Genomic DNA, 17,959 nt, shown 5'->3' with positions numbered 1-17,959 from the left:
GTGAATTGTCTGCCACTCCCCTTAATTAGGATGTCATCAATTCTCACCTGGAGAGCAGCAGTATTTTCCTAATTGGTTTCCACTCCCTGCCACTCCAATGACCCATCTTCCTGAACCCTGCCACAGGGAGTGTTCTGATCATGATACTTTCCTGCTCAAAACCCTTTGCTGATTCCCCAACATCTGCAGAATAAAATCCAAAGTCTCAGGCTGATGTTCAGAAACTCAGTCTAGCCCCTGCCCACCTTTCATCCTCTTCTCCCACCACCCACCTGTCTCTGAACACCTGGACCACGCACCTTTCCCAGACACACGTGGTACCTCCACACCTTCCATACTTTTGACCATGCTTTCTCTGCAGCCAACATCCTCCCAAACCCTGCTTTGTGAAATTCTACGGATTCTTCAAGGCCATTCAAAGTCCTCTCCCTCTATGAAGTTTCCCTGACAAGCTCCCTTGTTCAACTGACAAACAATTAATTAATTCTTCCCCATTCCAGTATCCACTAATGGGCACTTACCCTTTCCTGTTTCCTACTCTGTAAACGCTATTGACCTGAATTGAAGCTGTGTTGAAGGTAGGAAGTTCTTAGCATGTTGCATTAAGGACCATAGCTGGCCTCCTTGGACCAGCTAGAAATATCCAGAGTTTTTAGCATGTTGCATTAGGGTCCATAGCTGGCCTCCTTGGACCAGCTAGAAAGTGGCAGAATAGGGATTCAAACCTAGGTGGTCTGGCTGTAGAGCCCACAGGCCTTCAGCACTGCTTGAGTGAGTCCACCTGCACCATGTAGGTTGGTCACTGGGAATACAGATTGGTGGGGGGGGGGGGGGAGAAACAGGCACATAAAACAATAATTTCAGTGTGACTAGTCCTTGAGGTGAGAAAGATGTGCACCTGTCAGCATCCACCTACAGAGTGTTAGGGGACAGACAAAAGTTGGGAACCCAGCTGTGATGCTTGGACCAGTTAATTTGCTGCTCAGCCTCTGTTTTCTCATGTGGAAAGTGACAATAATAATACCTACTTTGCAGGGTGATTTCAATATCACATTAAGGGGCACCTGGGTGGCTCAGTCCAACTCTTGATTTCGGTTCAGGTCATGATCTCACGGTTCCCAGGATCAAGCCTCATGTTGAGCCCTCATGCTGCCAGCATGAAGCCTGCTTTAGATTTTCTCTCTCTCTCTCTCTCTCTCTCTCTCACTCTATCTCTCTCTCTGCCCCTGCTCTACTCACTAGCAGGTACATGTGCTCGCTCTCTCTCTCTCTCTCAAAATGAATAAATAATCTTAAAAATATATATGCGTATCACATTAAGACAAAGTATGTAAAGGAAGTGCTATACTTGGTATATTGTAAAATGATATTATTCTGAGAGAGAAAAGGGACAGGACTCAGGGCCCTCTCCCCAAACCCTAATGCAATGTGACTATGCCATAAAGAAAAAACTCCCTTAAAAGTAAACTCATGAATCTGTGTTTCTTGAGCAATAAATCCTATAGGAATGCAGAAAGCAGGACATCAACTTCCAAGAGGGAGCCAGTCGCCCAAAAGAACTAGTGAGATCCAGATCAAACCAGTCTGCAGCAGATGGACCCAGAAGCTGGCATTACAGTATGCACAGTGACCGCCAGGAGTACCCTCAAGTTACCTTTCCCTTATTGAAATGCTAAAGTTCATGCCCAGGGTGGAGACTTAACATGCTAATGAGACATACATGGACAAGCGTGATCTCTAACATACGCCAGTGCCAAGAAAAACCCCACCTCTACATGCTTCAACACCATCCTTTCCCCATCTAAGTTTGTTTAAGAAACTCTCCCTGACCTTGCCTCGGGGAGTCGGCCTGAGGACATTTTGTGTCCCTCCCTTGTGCACAGACCCCAATAAAACCTTGTCTGGAACTCTCCTTTGGCCTCTCGTCGATTTCTATTGCTTAGAGAGCTCACCAGCCACATTTGGCATCAATTCCACACAGTGTTTGAAAAGTCGAGGGGAAGGGCACAGTTTTTATCAGCCCTGGCACCGGTTCCAAGAAGCCTGGCCAGCTCCCAGGCTGACCCCATTGCCACCTGGATGGCACGTGCACGAGAAAGGTGTTCACATCTGGCAACTCCATCACCAGTGCCTACGGCCCCTTTCAGCCCGACAGCACTCATCAACTCGCACACTCCACATTGTGACGGGCAGCTTGCCTGGATCCAGATCTTGGGATAGACAAATACCTAGGAAGGAATCTTAGGGCCCAGTCACTGTCCTAGGCAAGACAGTGAGCTTTTTCTTCCTTCATGCCCCCTCCTCCAGCACCTCACCCCTCTCCAGGCCCCTGTTCCATGAGCCTGCCCTCAATCCCACTCCTTGCTGTTGCCTAAATCCTCAACTAATCCCATGAAAATAAGAATTATTCCCCTGCATCTGTACCATTCAAGATCCTATTACAAAGGCTTAAGTGTATGCAATTAATACAAAAGGTGTAGAGCTCAAAACCCCTTTTAAGAACCTAACGAATAATCTCCAGTGCTGGAACTTCAGGCTTCACTGCAGACCTGGGGTGATGGTGTTAGAAGACAGGGATTCTGCTGGTACCTTCGGGTCATACCACTAGACAGAAACGTTCACCTGCCCCAAGGTGCAGCTTGCAGGTGACACACCCCTAGCCCTCCCCGACCCTTGGAGAAAAGGAAAACCACAGGTGCATGACCCCACCTTACCCCATCCCACTGGGAGGAGAGGTGGCTAGAATGGGCAAGAGAGTGGGGCCCCAGGAGGCTTTTCCGAGCAGCTGAAATCCGCTCCATTGTCTGCAAATCATCATCACCCTTGATCAATGGCTGGGCCATCAGAGGACAGGACTGGACCAAAGCCAGTTTCTTTTCAGCTTTTACTTGCAATTTCCCAAAGGAAATTGAAACCAGTGCTCTCTCTTACAAAATAATGCTTCACAATCCACTCCTGGAAAGGGCTGGGTGGTTTTCCGACCGCGATCATCCTGGGGAGAGCGAGACCGGCTCCCCCCACCCCCATTCCCCGCCTCCTCCGTGTCCTAGTGACAACTGGTGCCTGCAGCTTTCTCAGGAGAGGGCTCGGGTTCCAGCCCCAGGCGGGAGAGTGGGGTTGTTTACTTGTTCTGTTTGTACTAATCTGTCCTTAAGCAAGTCCTCCCTTCTAGCAATCCCTGCTGCCTCCTTCCCTGACCACTTTCTACTCCAAGCTCATTTTAGCAGCTGGTTGGCCAGGCCCATTAGCTGTGGGACCGCTTCCGCCCTTAACACGCCTTCCTTCCTGTGCCGTGACAGTCAATTCGGGAGATAAATCAGCCTCTACCCAGAGAGCAAGCCGCAGAGGGGTGGTGTGGTCAAGGGTGAGCGGGAGGCAGGGGAGAAAACAATTCTGTTTCTCACTAGATCTCTAATTGGTTGTCACTGCCTGTCAGAAAATGATGACAAACTCCAAATGTGGCCTGAGCAGATTCACACGGGCCTCCGTCCCCACCGGGCCAGTCCCAGGAAGTGGGACGCTTGGCCAGCTGGGGCATTAGGCTGGGGCTGCCGACTTCTCACAGGGCCTGCTGGAGATTTGTTTTCCAAATAAATGACCCAACATATTCCTAACAGTCGATACTCATGGTTTGGACAAGTTCAGCCCCATGCTCAAGGCCATGGTTGACGCCAGGGAAAGTCGGAGATGTGACTCAAACATGACTCAGCTGGGGCTGCTCCTCCTCTCCGGGCAGCCCCACTTGTAGGGGATGAGAGGTAAATAAGCGTAAAGAGAGAGAAAATGAGAAGGGCCTTAAGGGAGGTTCCAAGAAAGTGCAAGGAGAGTTCTGAGGAAGGAGAAACGATCTTGTGAATTTTTTTTAAGGTCAATACAGAAACCACTAGGGCAGTGATTTGGGATTGCAGGTTTGTGACCAACCACACTAGTAGGAAGGACTCAGCTGTGAGGGGTTTTGCAAGTAATTAAATGTAACCAACATTTAATGAGCACCTACTACTTGCCGGGTGCTGTGCAACCTGCCGAGGATGCGACAGTGAACAAGACAAATGCAAGGCCCCTCAGGAGAAGCTTAGGAACATCATGTGAAAATTTCCACATGCAGCCTGTTTGGTGTGCCTGGAGCAATTCTCATGGAGTCAGAGGTAGGAAGCAGAGTGGCAAAGATGGGCAGGCCAGGACAGGAGGGGTCTCATGAAGGAGTCTGGATTCTATCCCCAAAACCACGAAGACCCTGAAGATTTAAAGCAGGGGAGTGACGCGATGATATTTGCCTTTCTACAAAATCACCTAGGTTGTGTGTAAAGGGTGGGCCCCGAAAAAAATTTTTTAAAAATTTAAGAAATTAAATTTAAATTAAAATATATATATATATATATATATTTTTTTTTTTTTAAATGGTGGGTCCTGGAGGGCAAGACCCCCTGGAGGAAGACCATTTGTACTTTTTTTAATTTTTATTTTTTTAAAAAAAAATTTTTTTCTTAATGTTTTTATTTATTTTTGAGACAGAGAGAGACAGAGCATGAGCAGGGAAGGGGCAGAGAAAGAGGGAGACACAGAATCGGAAGCAGGCTCCAGGCTCTGAGCCATCAGCACAGAGCCTGATGCGGGGCTCGAACTCACAGACTGTGAGATCATGACCTGAGCCGAAGTCAGACACTCACCCGACTGAGCCACCCAGGCGCCCCTAATTTTTATTTTTTAAATGTTTATTTATTTATTTTGATAGAGCGAGTGCGGGTGAGCACCAGCGGGGTAGGGGCAGAGAGAGGGGGAGAGAGAGAATCCCAAGCACTGCTAGCGCAGAGCCCGACTCGGGGCTCCATCTCACAAACCGTGAGATCATGACCTGAGCTGAAATCAAGAGTGAGATGCTTAACCAACTGAGTCACCTAGGCGTCCCTCATTCACACTTCTTAAAACTTAGAGCAAATGCAAACTTCCCCCTCTGTGGCTACTCTGCTTTCAACATGCTCACATCCGATAAGCTTTCCTGACAGCTAGTGTTCCAGAACCACCGTCTGCTTTATCCGTGTGGAGGTCCAAAGGAAACAGGGAAGGATCAGCAGCTGTGATTACAAATTACTGTACTACATATGAATTGTGATTTTGTAGAGGCTTCCATTTTCTATTTAATTTTACCCATGGCAATTTTTTAAGTAAAGAGCATCTGTGGCACTATTTATTTTCTCATTAAATTGGAGAGTGTAAGGGAGAAGGGGATTATCAATACCCAGGTATGGCTGTGAAATATATCATGTGTAACTATGTCAACAAGCAGTCCTGTGTATCCCAGAGGAAAAAAGGCTGAGAACAAGTGCACTAGAGGTCAGTGATAACTCTGCTGCCAGACTCTAGTTCTGTTTCATAGCCCATTCCTGGGAGTTTGGTTTCAAAGGCGTTAGGAAGTCACAGGTAGGGGAAGAAGTCAAATCATACTGTTTGTCTACCCCCAAGATTGTGTAATGCTTCTTGTCTCAGAGTAAAAATAAGGTCCCTACAATGTATACAAGACCCTAGGTGTTCTGCACCCCTGCCCCCTCACTAATCTGTCCCTCCTATCACCTCTCTGACCTCACTCCTTCAGAGTGCCCTCCTCCCTCTGCCCCAGCCACACTGGTCTCCTGGTTCTTCCCATGGCACACGCCTGCCTCAGGACCTTTGCATTTACTATTTCCCCCAGAGTTGTGAATGGCTCTCTCTCCCCCACCTCCTTCAATTCTTTGGTCAAGTGGCATTTTTTTTAAGGACATACAAAAAACAATATTTTTTTACTTTCAAGAATGCTGCTAGCCAAGAGTATCATGTTTGTCAGTGCCCATAACACATTTAACTAGCCATTTTACAAAAGTTTCCCCCCCAAATCATAATGGACAAATACAATCATCAGCAGTTTGACACAAGAAATGCTGGCCACACAAACAGCAGAGGCCTGATTGAAATGTCATCAAACCAACTTGGCCAGCCAGAAAGAAAAGTGTCCAACTCAATACCATAAGAATCTGACACAGATAACTGCATACCCAAGTATCATGAATTCTCTTGGATTCTACAGGTAATTTGTCTCAACAGTGAGAATGTTAACTCAAAAATTTGTAGCTTCTCATAATCAACAAAATTTAGTATTTAAGATTCTTGACATCAAACTAGAATCCTTATTAATGGCCATGTGGAATCTAAGTTTGAAACATAACAGCCAAAGTGAACCTCACTGAGACTTTCTCTGAGCACCTTATTTACACAGCAGAATTCACCAGGCTTCCTATCCCCTTGCATGTTCCTGTCCCATGCACTCCTCATCTTTCAGTAAAGGAGTACTCATTTATTTTGTTTTCAGTCTGTCTCCTTGTGCGGCTGGAATGTAAGCTCCACAAGGCAGGGATTTGTGTCTATTCTGTTCCCTGCTATATTCCCAGTGCCGACAACAGCACCTGACAGAAGCAGGTACTTGATGAATGCTTATTAAATGTTGAACAGACCTTGAGGACAAAGATTTTCAGTTACTTTACCTTTAGGAAGCACCCTATTGTCTTTCTTACTTTCTCTTTTATTTTTTTGGTAACAGCAACAACAACCAAAAAAAAAAAAAAACAACCCAAAAAACAAAAAAAACCCTGCCTTTCTAAATACGCTTCACTTAGATTAAACTCAGAATAAGTCAGCTGATTTTGCAAAGACACTGGCCACATCATTTTGGGGTCAGGGGTGACAACCTGGGTTTAGAAACTAATTATAATTGACCAGTGAAGTCCAGGGTCAGCTGAGTTTATGTGACCCTGCTTATAAAAACAACCCTCAGGGCTTTTGTTTCCTTTCCTACTGCTTTCACATTCAGCTGCCCAGCCCACCCAGTAGCCAGAAAGAAACTGACACACACAAAAAATGTGGCTCTCCCAAGGCTATTTGGTTGGTGAAAGCAGTCATGCTCCCTTCAAACATTTGTTCATAACCCATTCCTTAATCCTGCAAGACGCCGTGCTCGCATTTGGGTCTGAAGACAGTTCCTGCGGCTCATGTGCCACTCACCGTCACCTCCCCAAGCTCTGAGGTCTGTTATGGAACAGCCTCCAAGACTCACTTTGAAACTGTGGTCTAGGGTTGCCCAGTGAAAGGAAAAGACTCAGATGCACTGAGCCTGGCTCCTGCTTGCTGCTGGTGAGGCTAAGTGGGAGTCCCCTGGTTCCCCACAGACCCTCCCCTTCCTGGGGAAGGAAATCTATCATCAGGAAGGCAAATTGTAAAGATGCTCAACCACTAAAAACATATTCCCACTTAATATGGTTTTCCCTGTACCCAAAGACTCTTACACAAGTTAGAAGGGGACATGTTCTCCCAGACGATTACACTGGGCTCCCTCTGAGGATGTGCCCTAGGGTCCAACTCTGGCCTCTGAATCCCCCACTAAAACCAACAACCTCACTGTGACACAGGACACGTTAAAGACAGCAGACCTGCCACTCTGTTAGATGGTGATATGTCCTATCACTACAGGGAGAATTGGAGGTGGGGGGGGGGGGGGGAAGAGCTCCCTGTAATGCTCCGTTGCCGTTTAAAGAGTATCTATCAGACCCTAGCTCCCAGAACCACTCTGAAGCCTTTTGCCCCTCTTTCTTAGACTTTTCTCCCTCTAGTAAGTTAACAACACAAATCCAAAGTTCAGTGTTTCAAGAACAATAAAGGTGTGACAATGAGGTGACTGGCTTCTGTGCATCACTGAGGAAAACAAGCAAGCCCCCTTCCGAAGGAGGGTGACCCAACCCCCACCCCCACTTCCCTCAGAGCAGCCCACATTCTCAGGTGCGCCTATTGTCCTTCAGGGCCACCAGCCTGTGAAAACACACCTGAAAGATACACTGCTCAGCAGAGTCAAAGGAAAGCTTCTAGAATCTCAGTAGACCAAAGAAGGAATATAATCTGAAGATTATTCTTCCCAACCCCTAATGCGGGCAGAACATAATTCAGAGAACCAGCTAGGTGGAACTCAATTTGACAGCAAATCTCGGGCTGTAAAACACATGAACTGGACTAACTGAGTCAAGCAGAGGCCACCTGACACCATCAGCAACCAAGCAAGTGAGTGCTGACGCTCTTACAAAGCCTGGAGCCCAGGGGGTGCCCGTAGATGAGCACACAGACGGCTCTGCTCTCTGGCACCCCCTGGCCGGCTCCTCGCCCTTCCCGAGCACCACTCCTCCCTTTCGAGCTGCGGCACTCACTTTGAGGAAGCCTCTCGTTAAGGACATGCCGGTCCCTAACCAGGATCCCTCCGGGGGTCCGTCGCGGTCGGCTGTGGGAACAGCTGGGGCTTCGGGACGCGCCGTGCCTGTGCCGGGCCTGGGCCGTCTGGAGCCAGGTGGCCGCAGAGCGCGGCCCTCCGACGGCCTTATCGGCAGCAGAGGCTCCCTATCGGGCTGCCCCGGAGCTCAGCTCTCGGGCGGAGGGGAGGAGCCCGCCTGGGGCTCGCAGATTACGGCAGCACCCTCGCCGGCTCCCGCTCCCCCACCCTGGGCGCCGGGCCCAGCTCACCAGGCCGCGAGCGGGGACGGCCAGCCCCTTCCGAAAGGTGCGCCGGAGGGAGGAGGCGAAGGGAGGATCTACTCGCCACCTCTCCCTCACGGGCCGGCCGGCGGGCCGCGCGGGTCCTCCAGAGGCAAGGCCTCCCAGAGGAGGCTCCAGGAGACAAAGACCCCAGGAGGGGGCAGCGTTCCGTGCATGGGCAGAGGACTTTGGGGGAGCCGCTGGCCTTCTGTGCTAACCAGCCCCTGGTGGGCAGGGGCCTGCGGCTGTGGCCCTCTGTTTTTAACATGCTTTCACTGGACGGCCCCCATGTTCCTGAATTGCTGAATTGCAGGGAATCTGGGCACAACCTTAATAATATCAGGGCCCAAAATAACAAGGTTCCTGGGAACCAGAGGTGAGTCACCACAAACAGCCGCTTAGAGGGAAGGGGGGCCAAGGCAGCTCCCCACACCACAGCTTCCAAGAGGCGGGGGCTGCCCACAGAACCAGTGCGGGGCCCATCTCAGGCCAAGCTGCTGCAGGCGACCCTTGGGAAGGCTTCTTTTGCAGCATCCGTCCATCACACAGTGGGATGAGGTGGCATCGTCCCAGAGTGGCTTTATTCGTGAGAACACTGTGCCCTGGAGTAGCAGTTGGTGGCTGGCAGAGGGGACAGATGACCCAAAGGATCGGAGCTGAGCTGTAAGGCCTGGAGAATGGCAGTCTCCCTGGGGCCTGGGAGTGGCTTCACCTAGATGGGGCTGCCATGTATGTGAGATGTATCCTGGTTTTCCTCTCAAAAGCATATTGACACCTCTGTGGTCGTCCTGCCCAGGAAGGCTCACTCTGTCCTCGCTCACATGCCTCTCAGCCTCCCACTAGACTGAGGCTGGTCCAGGTCCCCTGACAGGCAACCATCTGGCTTAGGAGCTTTCCTGCAGATCCAAACGGTCCTGTTGTGAGGGCACAGCGGCCGTGGAAAACGTGACCGAGGGCCACTCCATGACCCTCTGTTTTCCACAGCAGCTGGAAAGCACCCCAGTGCAGGCTGGTCTCCAAGCAGACCAGCACCTGACGTGGTGTGGGGAGGGCAGAGCAGGTTCTGGGCCACATTTTGACTAAAAATAACCACCACAATCATTATAGAACAAGTCCTTACAGATGTCTTTTGAAGCATATAATAAGAAACAATGGCTTTTGTTTTTTAAGGGGCCCAGAAGCCTAAAAAATGTGAAAGAAGCCGGTCATGTTAGGCATGACTTCAACCAACTCTACCACAGGACAAATGGTCTTACTTGCCAACAAATATTGGGCTAGCCTAGTCCACCATGCAGAGTGTTGCCCCGCACCTCACTTAGGTGTAGGAATGGGTTTGGAATCGATCGTGTGTGGATTGGTACATTGCACATTCTCAGTAAAGGTTTCTGGAATTAATCCATGGTTGTCACCAGCAGCATGATAAGAGCAAGAAGCCATTTCACCATCCAGAGAAGAGGAAAGACTGTTTTTCTCTTCAGAGTTTCCAGTCCCTGAGGAAAAAAGGCCAGCAAGGAAGCATGGAGTATAACACAATTTAGAAAATGCCCTGTAAGTAGAAACAAATGTCAAATCTTTGGCAAGGGTAGACCGTCAGGCAGGCTTGATGCTTTGTGTGAGGTCCTCGTGTGTTACTTCCTGTGGCAAGACAGTCCCCCACAGGTCCCTGAGCCCTACACTCCAGCAGCTGAGTGACTCGGAGAGCTGGGGCACCTCAGAATTTAATCCCAGAACCACATCCCCCCCAGGCAACCCAAGGTTCTTCTCTCGTGGATACATCAAGGGCTGGGGGAAGGCCAGGCACATGTGGGGCAAACTAACAACCAGGCTCAAGGGATCAGGACCCGCCACGCCAGCAGCTGGGTCTCAAAGAAGTGGACCCACGACATGCGTGATCCCCCCGAATTCATCCCTGGAGCAGCGTTCCCTGGGTCAGTCAGGCAGGGATGGGTGCTTTTTGTGATATGGGCTGAAGTGACATTGTCACTCCCTTGTCAGCAGACTTCTCTCAAGAGCTTTCACAAGCTCTCTGCCATGTAATACCTTTTTCTTTCTTCAGTCTCTCAAAGGGAGCCACAAAGCTGTCCCAGCACGTGATGTGCAAGCCCAGGCTATTTCGAGATTGGGAGGATGCCTTGAAAATTCAGCACTGCCTTCCCCCCCCCCCCGTGCCCCCGACCCCGGGTCTTTCACAAGCCCCTCTTCTCTTTGTTTGGTTTATATATTTACATACGACTTTATATCCAGTGCTTACTGTGTGGCAGGCACTGTTCCAAGCACTTGACATTCATTTACATAATTCTTACAATTCATTTGTGAAGAATTATTTACTATCAGTAGGCCCAGTTTATAGATGAGGAAACTGAGGCATGGAGCAATCAAAAAACCCACTTAAGAACAGGCAGAGCCAGCTTCCAGCCCAGGCAGTCTGAATGTAGGGTCTGGACCCCAACTGGGTTATTGTGCTTTAGGATCAACACTTTAATTTTGTTCATGATTTGCCAATCCATTTTCCTTCATACTAATCAACATTAATATATTTTGTTCATTAATTATCAATTAATTTTTCTTAATACTAATATATTCATTCCATTACTAATAAGTATATACTATAAAAATTCAACAACTGTTGGATGTTGCAAATATTGTTGTTTTGCAAGTATTTTTTTAATGTTTATTTTTTTTAATTTTTTAAAAATGTGTATTTATTTTTGAGACAGGAACAGAGCGTGAACAGGGGACGGGCAGAGAGAGAGGGAGACACAGAATCTGAAACAGGCTCCAGGCTCTGAGCTGTCAGCACAGAGTCCAACGCAGGGCTCTAACCCACGAACTGTGAGATCATGACCTGAGCCGAAGTCGGACGCCCAACCGACTGAGCCACCCAGGCTCCCCTGTAATGTTTATTTTTGAGAGAGAGAGAAAACGCAAGAGCGGGGCAGGGGCAGAGAGAGACAGAAATCCTAAGCAGTCTCTGCGCTGTTAGTGCAAAGCCTGAGGCAGGGCTCAAAAACACGAACCGTGAGCTCACGACCTGAGCCAAACAAAGTAGGATGTTCAACCGACTGAGCGACCCAGGCGTCCTTCTTGTGTTGGTGTTCTATTTTTCAAAGATGATAAATAAGTCAATAGAAAAAGGTTTTAATAGGTTTTTATTATGAAACCAATAAGACATCCTCATTGAAAAACATACAGTCTTTCATCTGGTTCCTTTTACCTCATGTCCCCACTACTCCCCAGACAGTTGTCAACACCACCCCAAACTTTGTGTTCATCAGTCCCTTGCTCCTCTTTCTAGTTTTGCCACCTCTGTATGTATCCTTCTGAACAATGTATTGTTTAATTTTGCATGTTTTCTGACTTTGAATAAGTGGAATTATGGAATAGCTTCTCCAGCTATTTTCATTTCTTATGCAACATGATGTTCCTGAGATTCAGCCAGGAGTGGTTTATTAATTTTCACTGCTGTACAGTATTCCATTGTATGCAAACACCAGGAATTATTTATCCATTTTACTGCTAATGGAATCTGAACTGTCTTCAGCTTTTCGCTATTAAAACATTACCGCCACAAGCATCCTTGTAAGAGCTTCGTGCTGCATGTGTGCAAGATTTGTCTAGTGCGCACATGGGCGGGAGCAGAATCCCTTCCCTGTAATGTACATACATCTTCACTTTTACTGGATAACGCCGAGCTGTTTTTGAAACTGGCTGCTCAATTTGTACTCCTAATAGCAGGTGGTGCTGTTGGTCCTAAAGTTTGTCGGACTTTTAAACTTTTGTGAAACTGGCAGGTGTAAAATGGTATGTCGTTACAGTTTTAATTTGCATTTCCCTAATTACTAAGGTGGTTGGGCAGCTTTGCACATGTGTATTGGCCACTTATTTTCCTCTTCTGCAAAATTACTGTTAAGCAGCCCTTTGCCCATTTTTCTGTTCTGTTGTTTGTCTTTCTCTTATTGACGTGGAGGAGTTCTTTCTATAGTCTGGATAGGAATCATTTATTAATCACATGCATACAAATATCTTCTTCCAGTGTGTGGCTCATCTTTTTACTTTTTAAAATAGTATCTTTTAATGAACAGAAGTTGTCAATTTTAATGTAATTAAATATAACAATCATTTCCTTTGTGACTGGTGCTTTTTCTGTCATGTTTAAGAAATCCAACCCTAGGGGCAGCTAAGTGGCTCAGTCATGTTGAGTGTCCGACTTCAGCTCAGGTCACAATCTCACAGTTCGTGAGTTGGAGCCCCGCATCGTGCTCTGCCATCGGCACAGGGCCTGCTTTGGATCTTCTGCCCCTGTCTCTCTCTGCCCCTCCCCTGCTTGTGCTCTCTCTCTCAAAAATAAATAAACATTAAAAAAGAGAGAGAGAGAACTCCATCCCGAACCTGAGCTCATAAGCACATTTTCCTGTATTGTAAATATTTTATAGTTTTGATTGTTACATTTAGATCTTTCAATCCACATGGCTTATTTTTTTTTTTAATTTTTAACATTTACTTATTTTTGAGAGACAGAGCACGAGCAGGGGAGGGGCCGAGAGAGAGGGAGACACAGAATCTGAACCAGACTCCAGGCTCTGAGCTGTCAGCACAGAGCCCTATGCAGGGCTTGAACTCACAAACCATGAGATCATGGCCTGAGCGGAAGTTGGACGCTTAACCAACTGAGCCACCCAGGCGTCCCTCACATGGCTTATTTTTGTGCATAATATGAATTAAGAGTTCTATTTTTTCCCTATAGAGCCTTGATTATCCTAGCACCGTTTATTGAATAACCTGTCCTTTCTCCACTGAAGTGCAGCACCATGCCCATTATGGTGGTGTCTCCACGTACATGGGTCTATTGGGGGCTCTCTCCTATTACCCTCTGGCCTGTGCATCTATCTCATTGCCAGTATCATGCTGTCTTCATTGCTATTGCTTTATCTTAAGTTTAATATTGTTCGTAATAAGTCTTAATGTTATCTTGCTTTAGTCCTCTTTAAAAGTATCAAAGCTTCTCTTGGCCCTTTGCTCTTCTACATACATTTAGGAAAATGCCACACACACACACACACACACACACACACACACACACAAACTCTCTAGGGATTTTGCCTTCAACTACATAGAATTTGTTTATCAATGTCAAGAGAAGTGACTTTATGATATTGAATCTTTCAATTCTGTATACTGTGTATCTATATACACATTCAAGTCTTTAATGTCTTATAATTTTCTCCATAAAATATCTTTCCCATTTTTTTAGGTTTATTCCCTGGGATCTGGTCATTTTAATGCTGTTAAAAGTGAGATCTATTATTCTATTTTTATTTTATTATTACAGTGTATAGAAATATTATCAATTTGTATCTTGAACTTGTAACCAGCAGTTTTGTTGAGTTCTTTTATTAGTTCTAATAGTTTCTGTCCATAATTCTCTTTGATTTTTCTCTATAGACAGTTATTATTCATAAATGAGGACATTTTGGTCCCTTTTGCTCTTTTTATACCCCTTATTTTCTTTTCTTGTCTTATTACATTGGGTAAGACATCCAGTACACTGTTGAACAGAAGCAGTGATGGCAGCATATTTATCTAGTCACTGACTTAAATGTGGCTGCTTTTAAAGCTTCACCATTAAGCATGATGATGTGTAGGTTTTTGTGGATACCATTTATTAGTTAAGGAGGGTACTTTCTAGTTCCAGTTTATTAAAAGCTTTTAATCAGGATTGAATGTTGAAATTAAAGTTTTTGTTTTCCTTTTCTGTGAAGGTGTTGCATTGCATTAATAGATTTTTCTAATGCTAAACTATCCTTGTATTCCTGAGTTAAACTCCTCTTGGCCATAATATATTACTTTTAATATAGCACCACTGATTAGAGTTGTGACTTTTATTTTTTTTTAAATTTTTTTTTAACGTTTATTTATTTTTGGGACAGAGAGAGACAGAGCATGAACAGGGGAGGGGCAGAGAGAGAGGGAGACACAGAATCGGAAACAGGCTCCAGGCTCTGAGCCATCAGCCCAGAGCCTGACGCGGGGCTCGAACTCACGGACCGCAAGATCGTGACCTGAGCTGAAGTCGGACGCTTGACCGACTGAGCCACCCAGGCGCCCTGAGTTGTGACTTTTATATAGGATTTTTGCATTCATAAATCATACTGGTTGTATTAATTTGGTACTGCTGCATGACAAATTACTCCACTCTTTTAGAAATGTAAAATCACACAAATTTTGTATTTCACAGCTTCTGGGGGTCAGCAATTCAGGACCAGCTTATCTGAGTCTTTCACGAAATTGCAGTCAACCTGTAGCTAGGGTTGCAGTCATCTGCTCGCTTCACTGGGACTGCAGACTCCACTTCCACAGTCCTCAGATGGCTCACTCAAATGGCTATTGGCAAAAAGCTTCAATTCCTCATCTCGTGGACCTATCCATAGAGCTACTTACGTGTCTTCATAACATGGCAGCTGGCCTCCCCCAGAGTGATTCAAGAGAGCACGACAGAAGCCACAAGCCTATTGATGATCTAGTCTGGAAGCCATCACACATCATCACTTCTACCATATTCTATTTCCTAGAAGCAAATCACTAAAATCCAGCCCACACTTGAGGGCATGGGCATTGGTCAAAGGAAGCGGATCAAAGAATTTGTGGACGTATTTTAAAACTATGGCATTGGACTATTATTTTATTTTCTTATATTGTCTTTGGTTGTCTTACCATCTACACTAAACTCATAAATGAGCTGGGGGTGGGGAGCTTTTCTTTCTTTTGTGTCCTCTGCAATGGTTTGTCTAGGAGAGGCGTTCATTGCTGCCTACAAAATCATCTAGTTCTCATGTCTTTTTCAAAGAGATAGTGACTATCGGGGAGGGAGGTTGCTGATTTGCTGGATTTAATGTTATACATGTATTCAGGCTACAAGCTTGTTAAGAGATCAATATCTGGGGAACATACTCCAGACTAAGAAAACTTTGTTCTCACTCTCTTAAACCTCACACATCTTTATGTACTCAGCACTGGCCTAAAGTGCTGAAAATTCTCACATTCAGGCAAAATGTAAAATAGAGAAGCAACCTCATTATTTTAAACAAGCACTTCAGGATGAAGAGTTGGGGGAATTGAAAGGTGAAAGATGTTAAATAATAAGCACTTAGTTAATAAAAGATAACGCAATAGTAGACTCCCACCTATTCTGGTAAATTTAGGATAGTAGCTCTCAAACGTTTTGGTCTTAGGAGCCCTTTACCTCTTAAACATAATTGAGGACCCCACAGAGCTTTTTGTAAATGTGGGCTATGTTTATCAATATTTACTATATTAGAAATTAAAATGGGCAGGGAGCTGTCTGGCTCAGTGGGTAGAACATAGGACTCTTGATCTTAGGATAGTGAATTCGAGCCCCATGTGGGACATGGAGCCTACTTAAAAAAAAAAAAAAAAAAAAAGAACCACTCTTTTGGGGTGCCTGGGTGGCTCAGTGGGTTGAGTGTCTGACTCTGTTTCAGTTCAGGTCGTGATCTCACAATTCATGGGATCAAGCCCCGTGTCAGACTCTGCACTGTCAGTGCTTGGGATTCTCTCTCCTTCTCTCTCTGCCCCTCCCCTGCCCGCATGTGCATGTGCACTCTCTCTCTCTCTCTCTCTCTCTCAAAATAAACATTACAGGGGCGCCTGGGTGGCGCAGTCGGTTAAGCGTCCGACTTCAGCCAGGTCACGATCTCACGGTCCGTGAGTTCGAGCCCCGCGTCAGGCTCTGGGCTGATGGCTCGGAGCCTGGAGCCTGTTTCCGATTCTGTGTCTCCCTCTCTCTCTGCCCCTCCCCCGTTCATGCTCTGTCTCTCTCTGTCCCAAAAATAAAAAAAAAAAAATTAAAAAAAAAAACGTTGAAAAAAAATAAACATTACAAAGATATATAGATATAAAGAAGTTAAAATTGAGAGTTTTAAAAACTAATATTTACTAATTCATTTGGACATAGCATTTCACATAGCCCATTTCACATTAACATAGATAAAATTTTTATGAAAAAAACTACATTTTCCAAAGCAAAACAGAAATTTACTAAGAAGGGGATTATTGCTTTACATTTTTGCAAATCTGTTTAATGCCTACCTTAAGAAAAGACAGCTAAATTCTCATATCTGCTTCTGCATTTAAGGTGTTGCAATATGTTGTTTTGGTTGAGGTACCGGAAGGACCTGGCCTCACTCAGATATGTAGTCAGGGAAGGGCAGGGTGTTTTCACAGTGTTTTCTATTAATCGTGTACATTCTTGTTAGTACACCAAAACTCAGTCAGTCTTCTCTTAAGGTTAGTTGCAATGTGAATCGCATCGAATATCAATGAACTTTTTTTTAAAGTTTATTTATTTTCAGAGGGAGAGAGAGAGAGTACGCGCGCACACATGCACACAAATCAGGGGAGGGGCAGAGAAAGAGGGAGAGAGAGAGAATCCCAAGCAGGCTCCATGCTCTCAGCACAGAGACTCACATGGGGCTTGATCTTAGGAACTGTGAGTTCATGACCCGAGCCAAGTTGGACGCTTAACCGACTGAACTTTTTATGTTCTTTCCACCATGAGAGAATGAACGGGAAAGGCCAAATGACATCTTAGTAAGAGTGAGGACAATCTTAGCCTCAGGACCTCTGGAAAGACCTGGGGGTGCTCCCTGAGTCCTCTGAAACTGCAGATTTTGGCACTCAAATATTCTCTGATGCTGAGACTCACGGCCCCAGAGGATGAGAGACTGGACGAGGACTCCTGTGTCCTCATTGTGGAAGGGAAACTGCAGCCCCCGACAGAATGGGATTTGTCCAGGGTTGTTGCAGAGCAATGTTCCTTGAGTCCCCTGCTCTTTCCACTACAGGGGGAAAAACCAGAAGGAAGATCAAGAAAAGGAAGAGGAAGAGCAGCAAGTCAATGTTCTAAGGTAGCAGACCACCACCGACTCCACTTCTGATGGTTTTATGTGCTGGTGATCCAACTGATGGCTCTTCCAGGCCCTTCTTTGCCTCAGAAGTCCCTTGTTTATGCCTGCATTTGACGTTTGTCTTAGACAGTCTCACCACCAAGAGACATGAGAAAAAGCCATCGAATTCAAATCAATAAAACTGTACTTCTTATCCTTTTAAGAGGAGGGCTGGAAGAATTAAATACTTGACCATAATAATAATAGCATTTATTAAGCACTTACTATGCACTTGTGTATGCATTCATTCATTCACTCTTTATTTCTTTCTTTCTTCCTTCTTTCCTCCTTCCCTCTTTAGTCTCTCCCCTCCTTCTCTCTCTCTCTCCTTCCTTCCTCCCTCCCTTCCTCCCTCCTTCCCTTTCTTTCTTCTTTCTTTCTTTCCTTCACTACTCACCAAGTACCTGTTATGTGCCAGGCATGTTACAACGTACACAATGGTAGAGAAAACAGAC

The 17,959-nt window shown here is 46.0% G+C and overlaps 1 protein-coding gene and 1 long non-coding RNA gene across 19 annotated transcripts in view; one reads left to right on the top strand and one right to left on the bottom strand.

The window, feature by feature from the left end:
• The window catches only part of ANK1 (ankyrin 1), a 219,143-nt gene that overhangs the window by 127,856 nt on the left and 73,328 nt on the right, over positions 1–17,959 (bottom strand). The window contains exon 1 of one of the 18 annotated variants that reach the window (XM_040449858.1): positions 8,220–8,307. The exons of the other annotated variants lie outside the window; for them this stretch is intronic. Within the exon in view, the coding sequence (XP_040305792.1) occupies positions 8,220–8,246 (27 nt within the window). The 5' untranslated portion in view covers positions 8,247–8,307. Of the gene's footprint in view, positions 1–8,219; positions 8,308–17,959 lie in introns of those variants that run through there. 18 annotated transcript variants of the gene reach the window in all.
• On the top strand, positions 9,901–17,728 carry LOC121014691 (uncharacterized). Its single transcript, XR_005783378.1, has 2 exons — positions 9,901–10,089; positions 17,403–17,728. It is a non-coding gene; the product is annotated as an uncharacterized LOC121014691 (long non-coding RNA).

This window comes from Herpailurus yagouaroundi, unplaced genomic scaffold (assembly GCF_014898765.1).
Source record: "Herpailurus yagouaroundi ecotype Mexico unplaced genomic scaffold, PumYag 28, whole genome shotgun sequence".
Taxonomy (NCBI): domain Eukaryota; kingdom Metazoa; phylum Chordata; class Mammalia; order Carnivora; family Felidae; genus Herpailurus; species Herpailurus yagouaroundi.
This window is presented reverse-complemented; position numbering and strand designations above follow the sequence as displayed.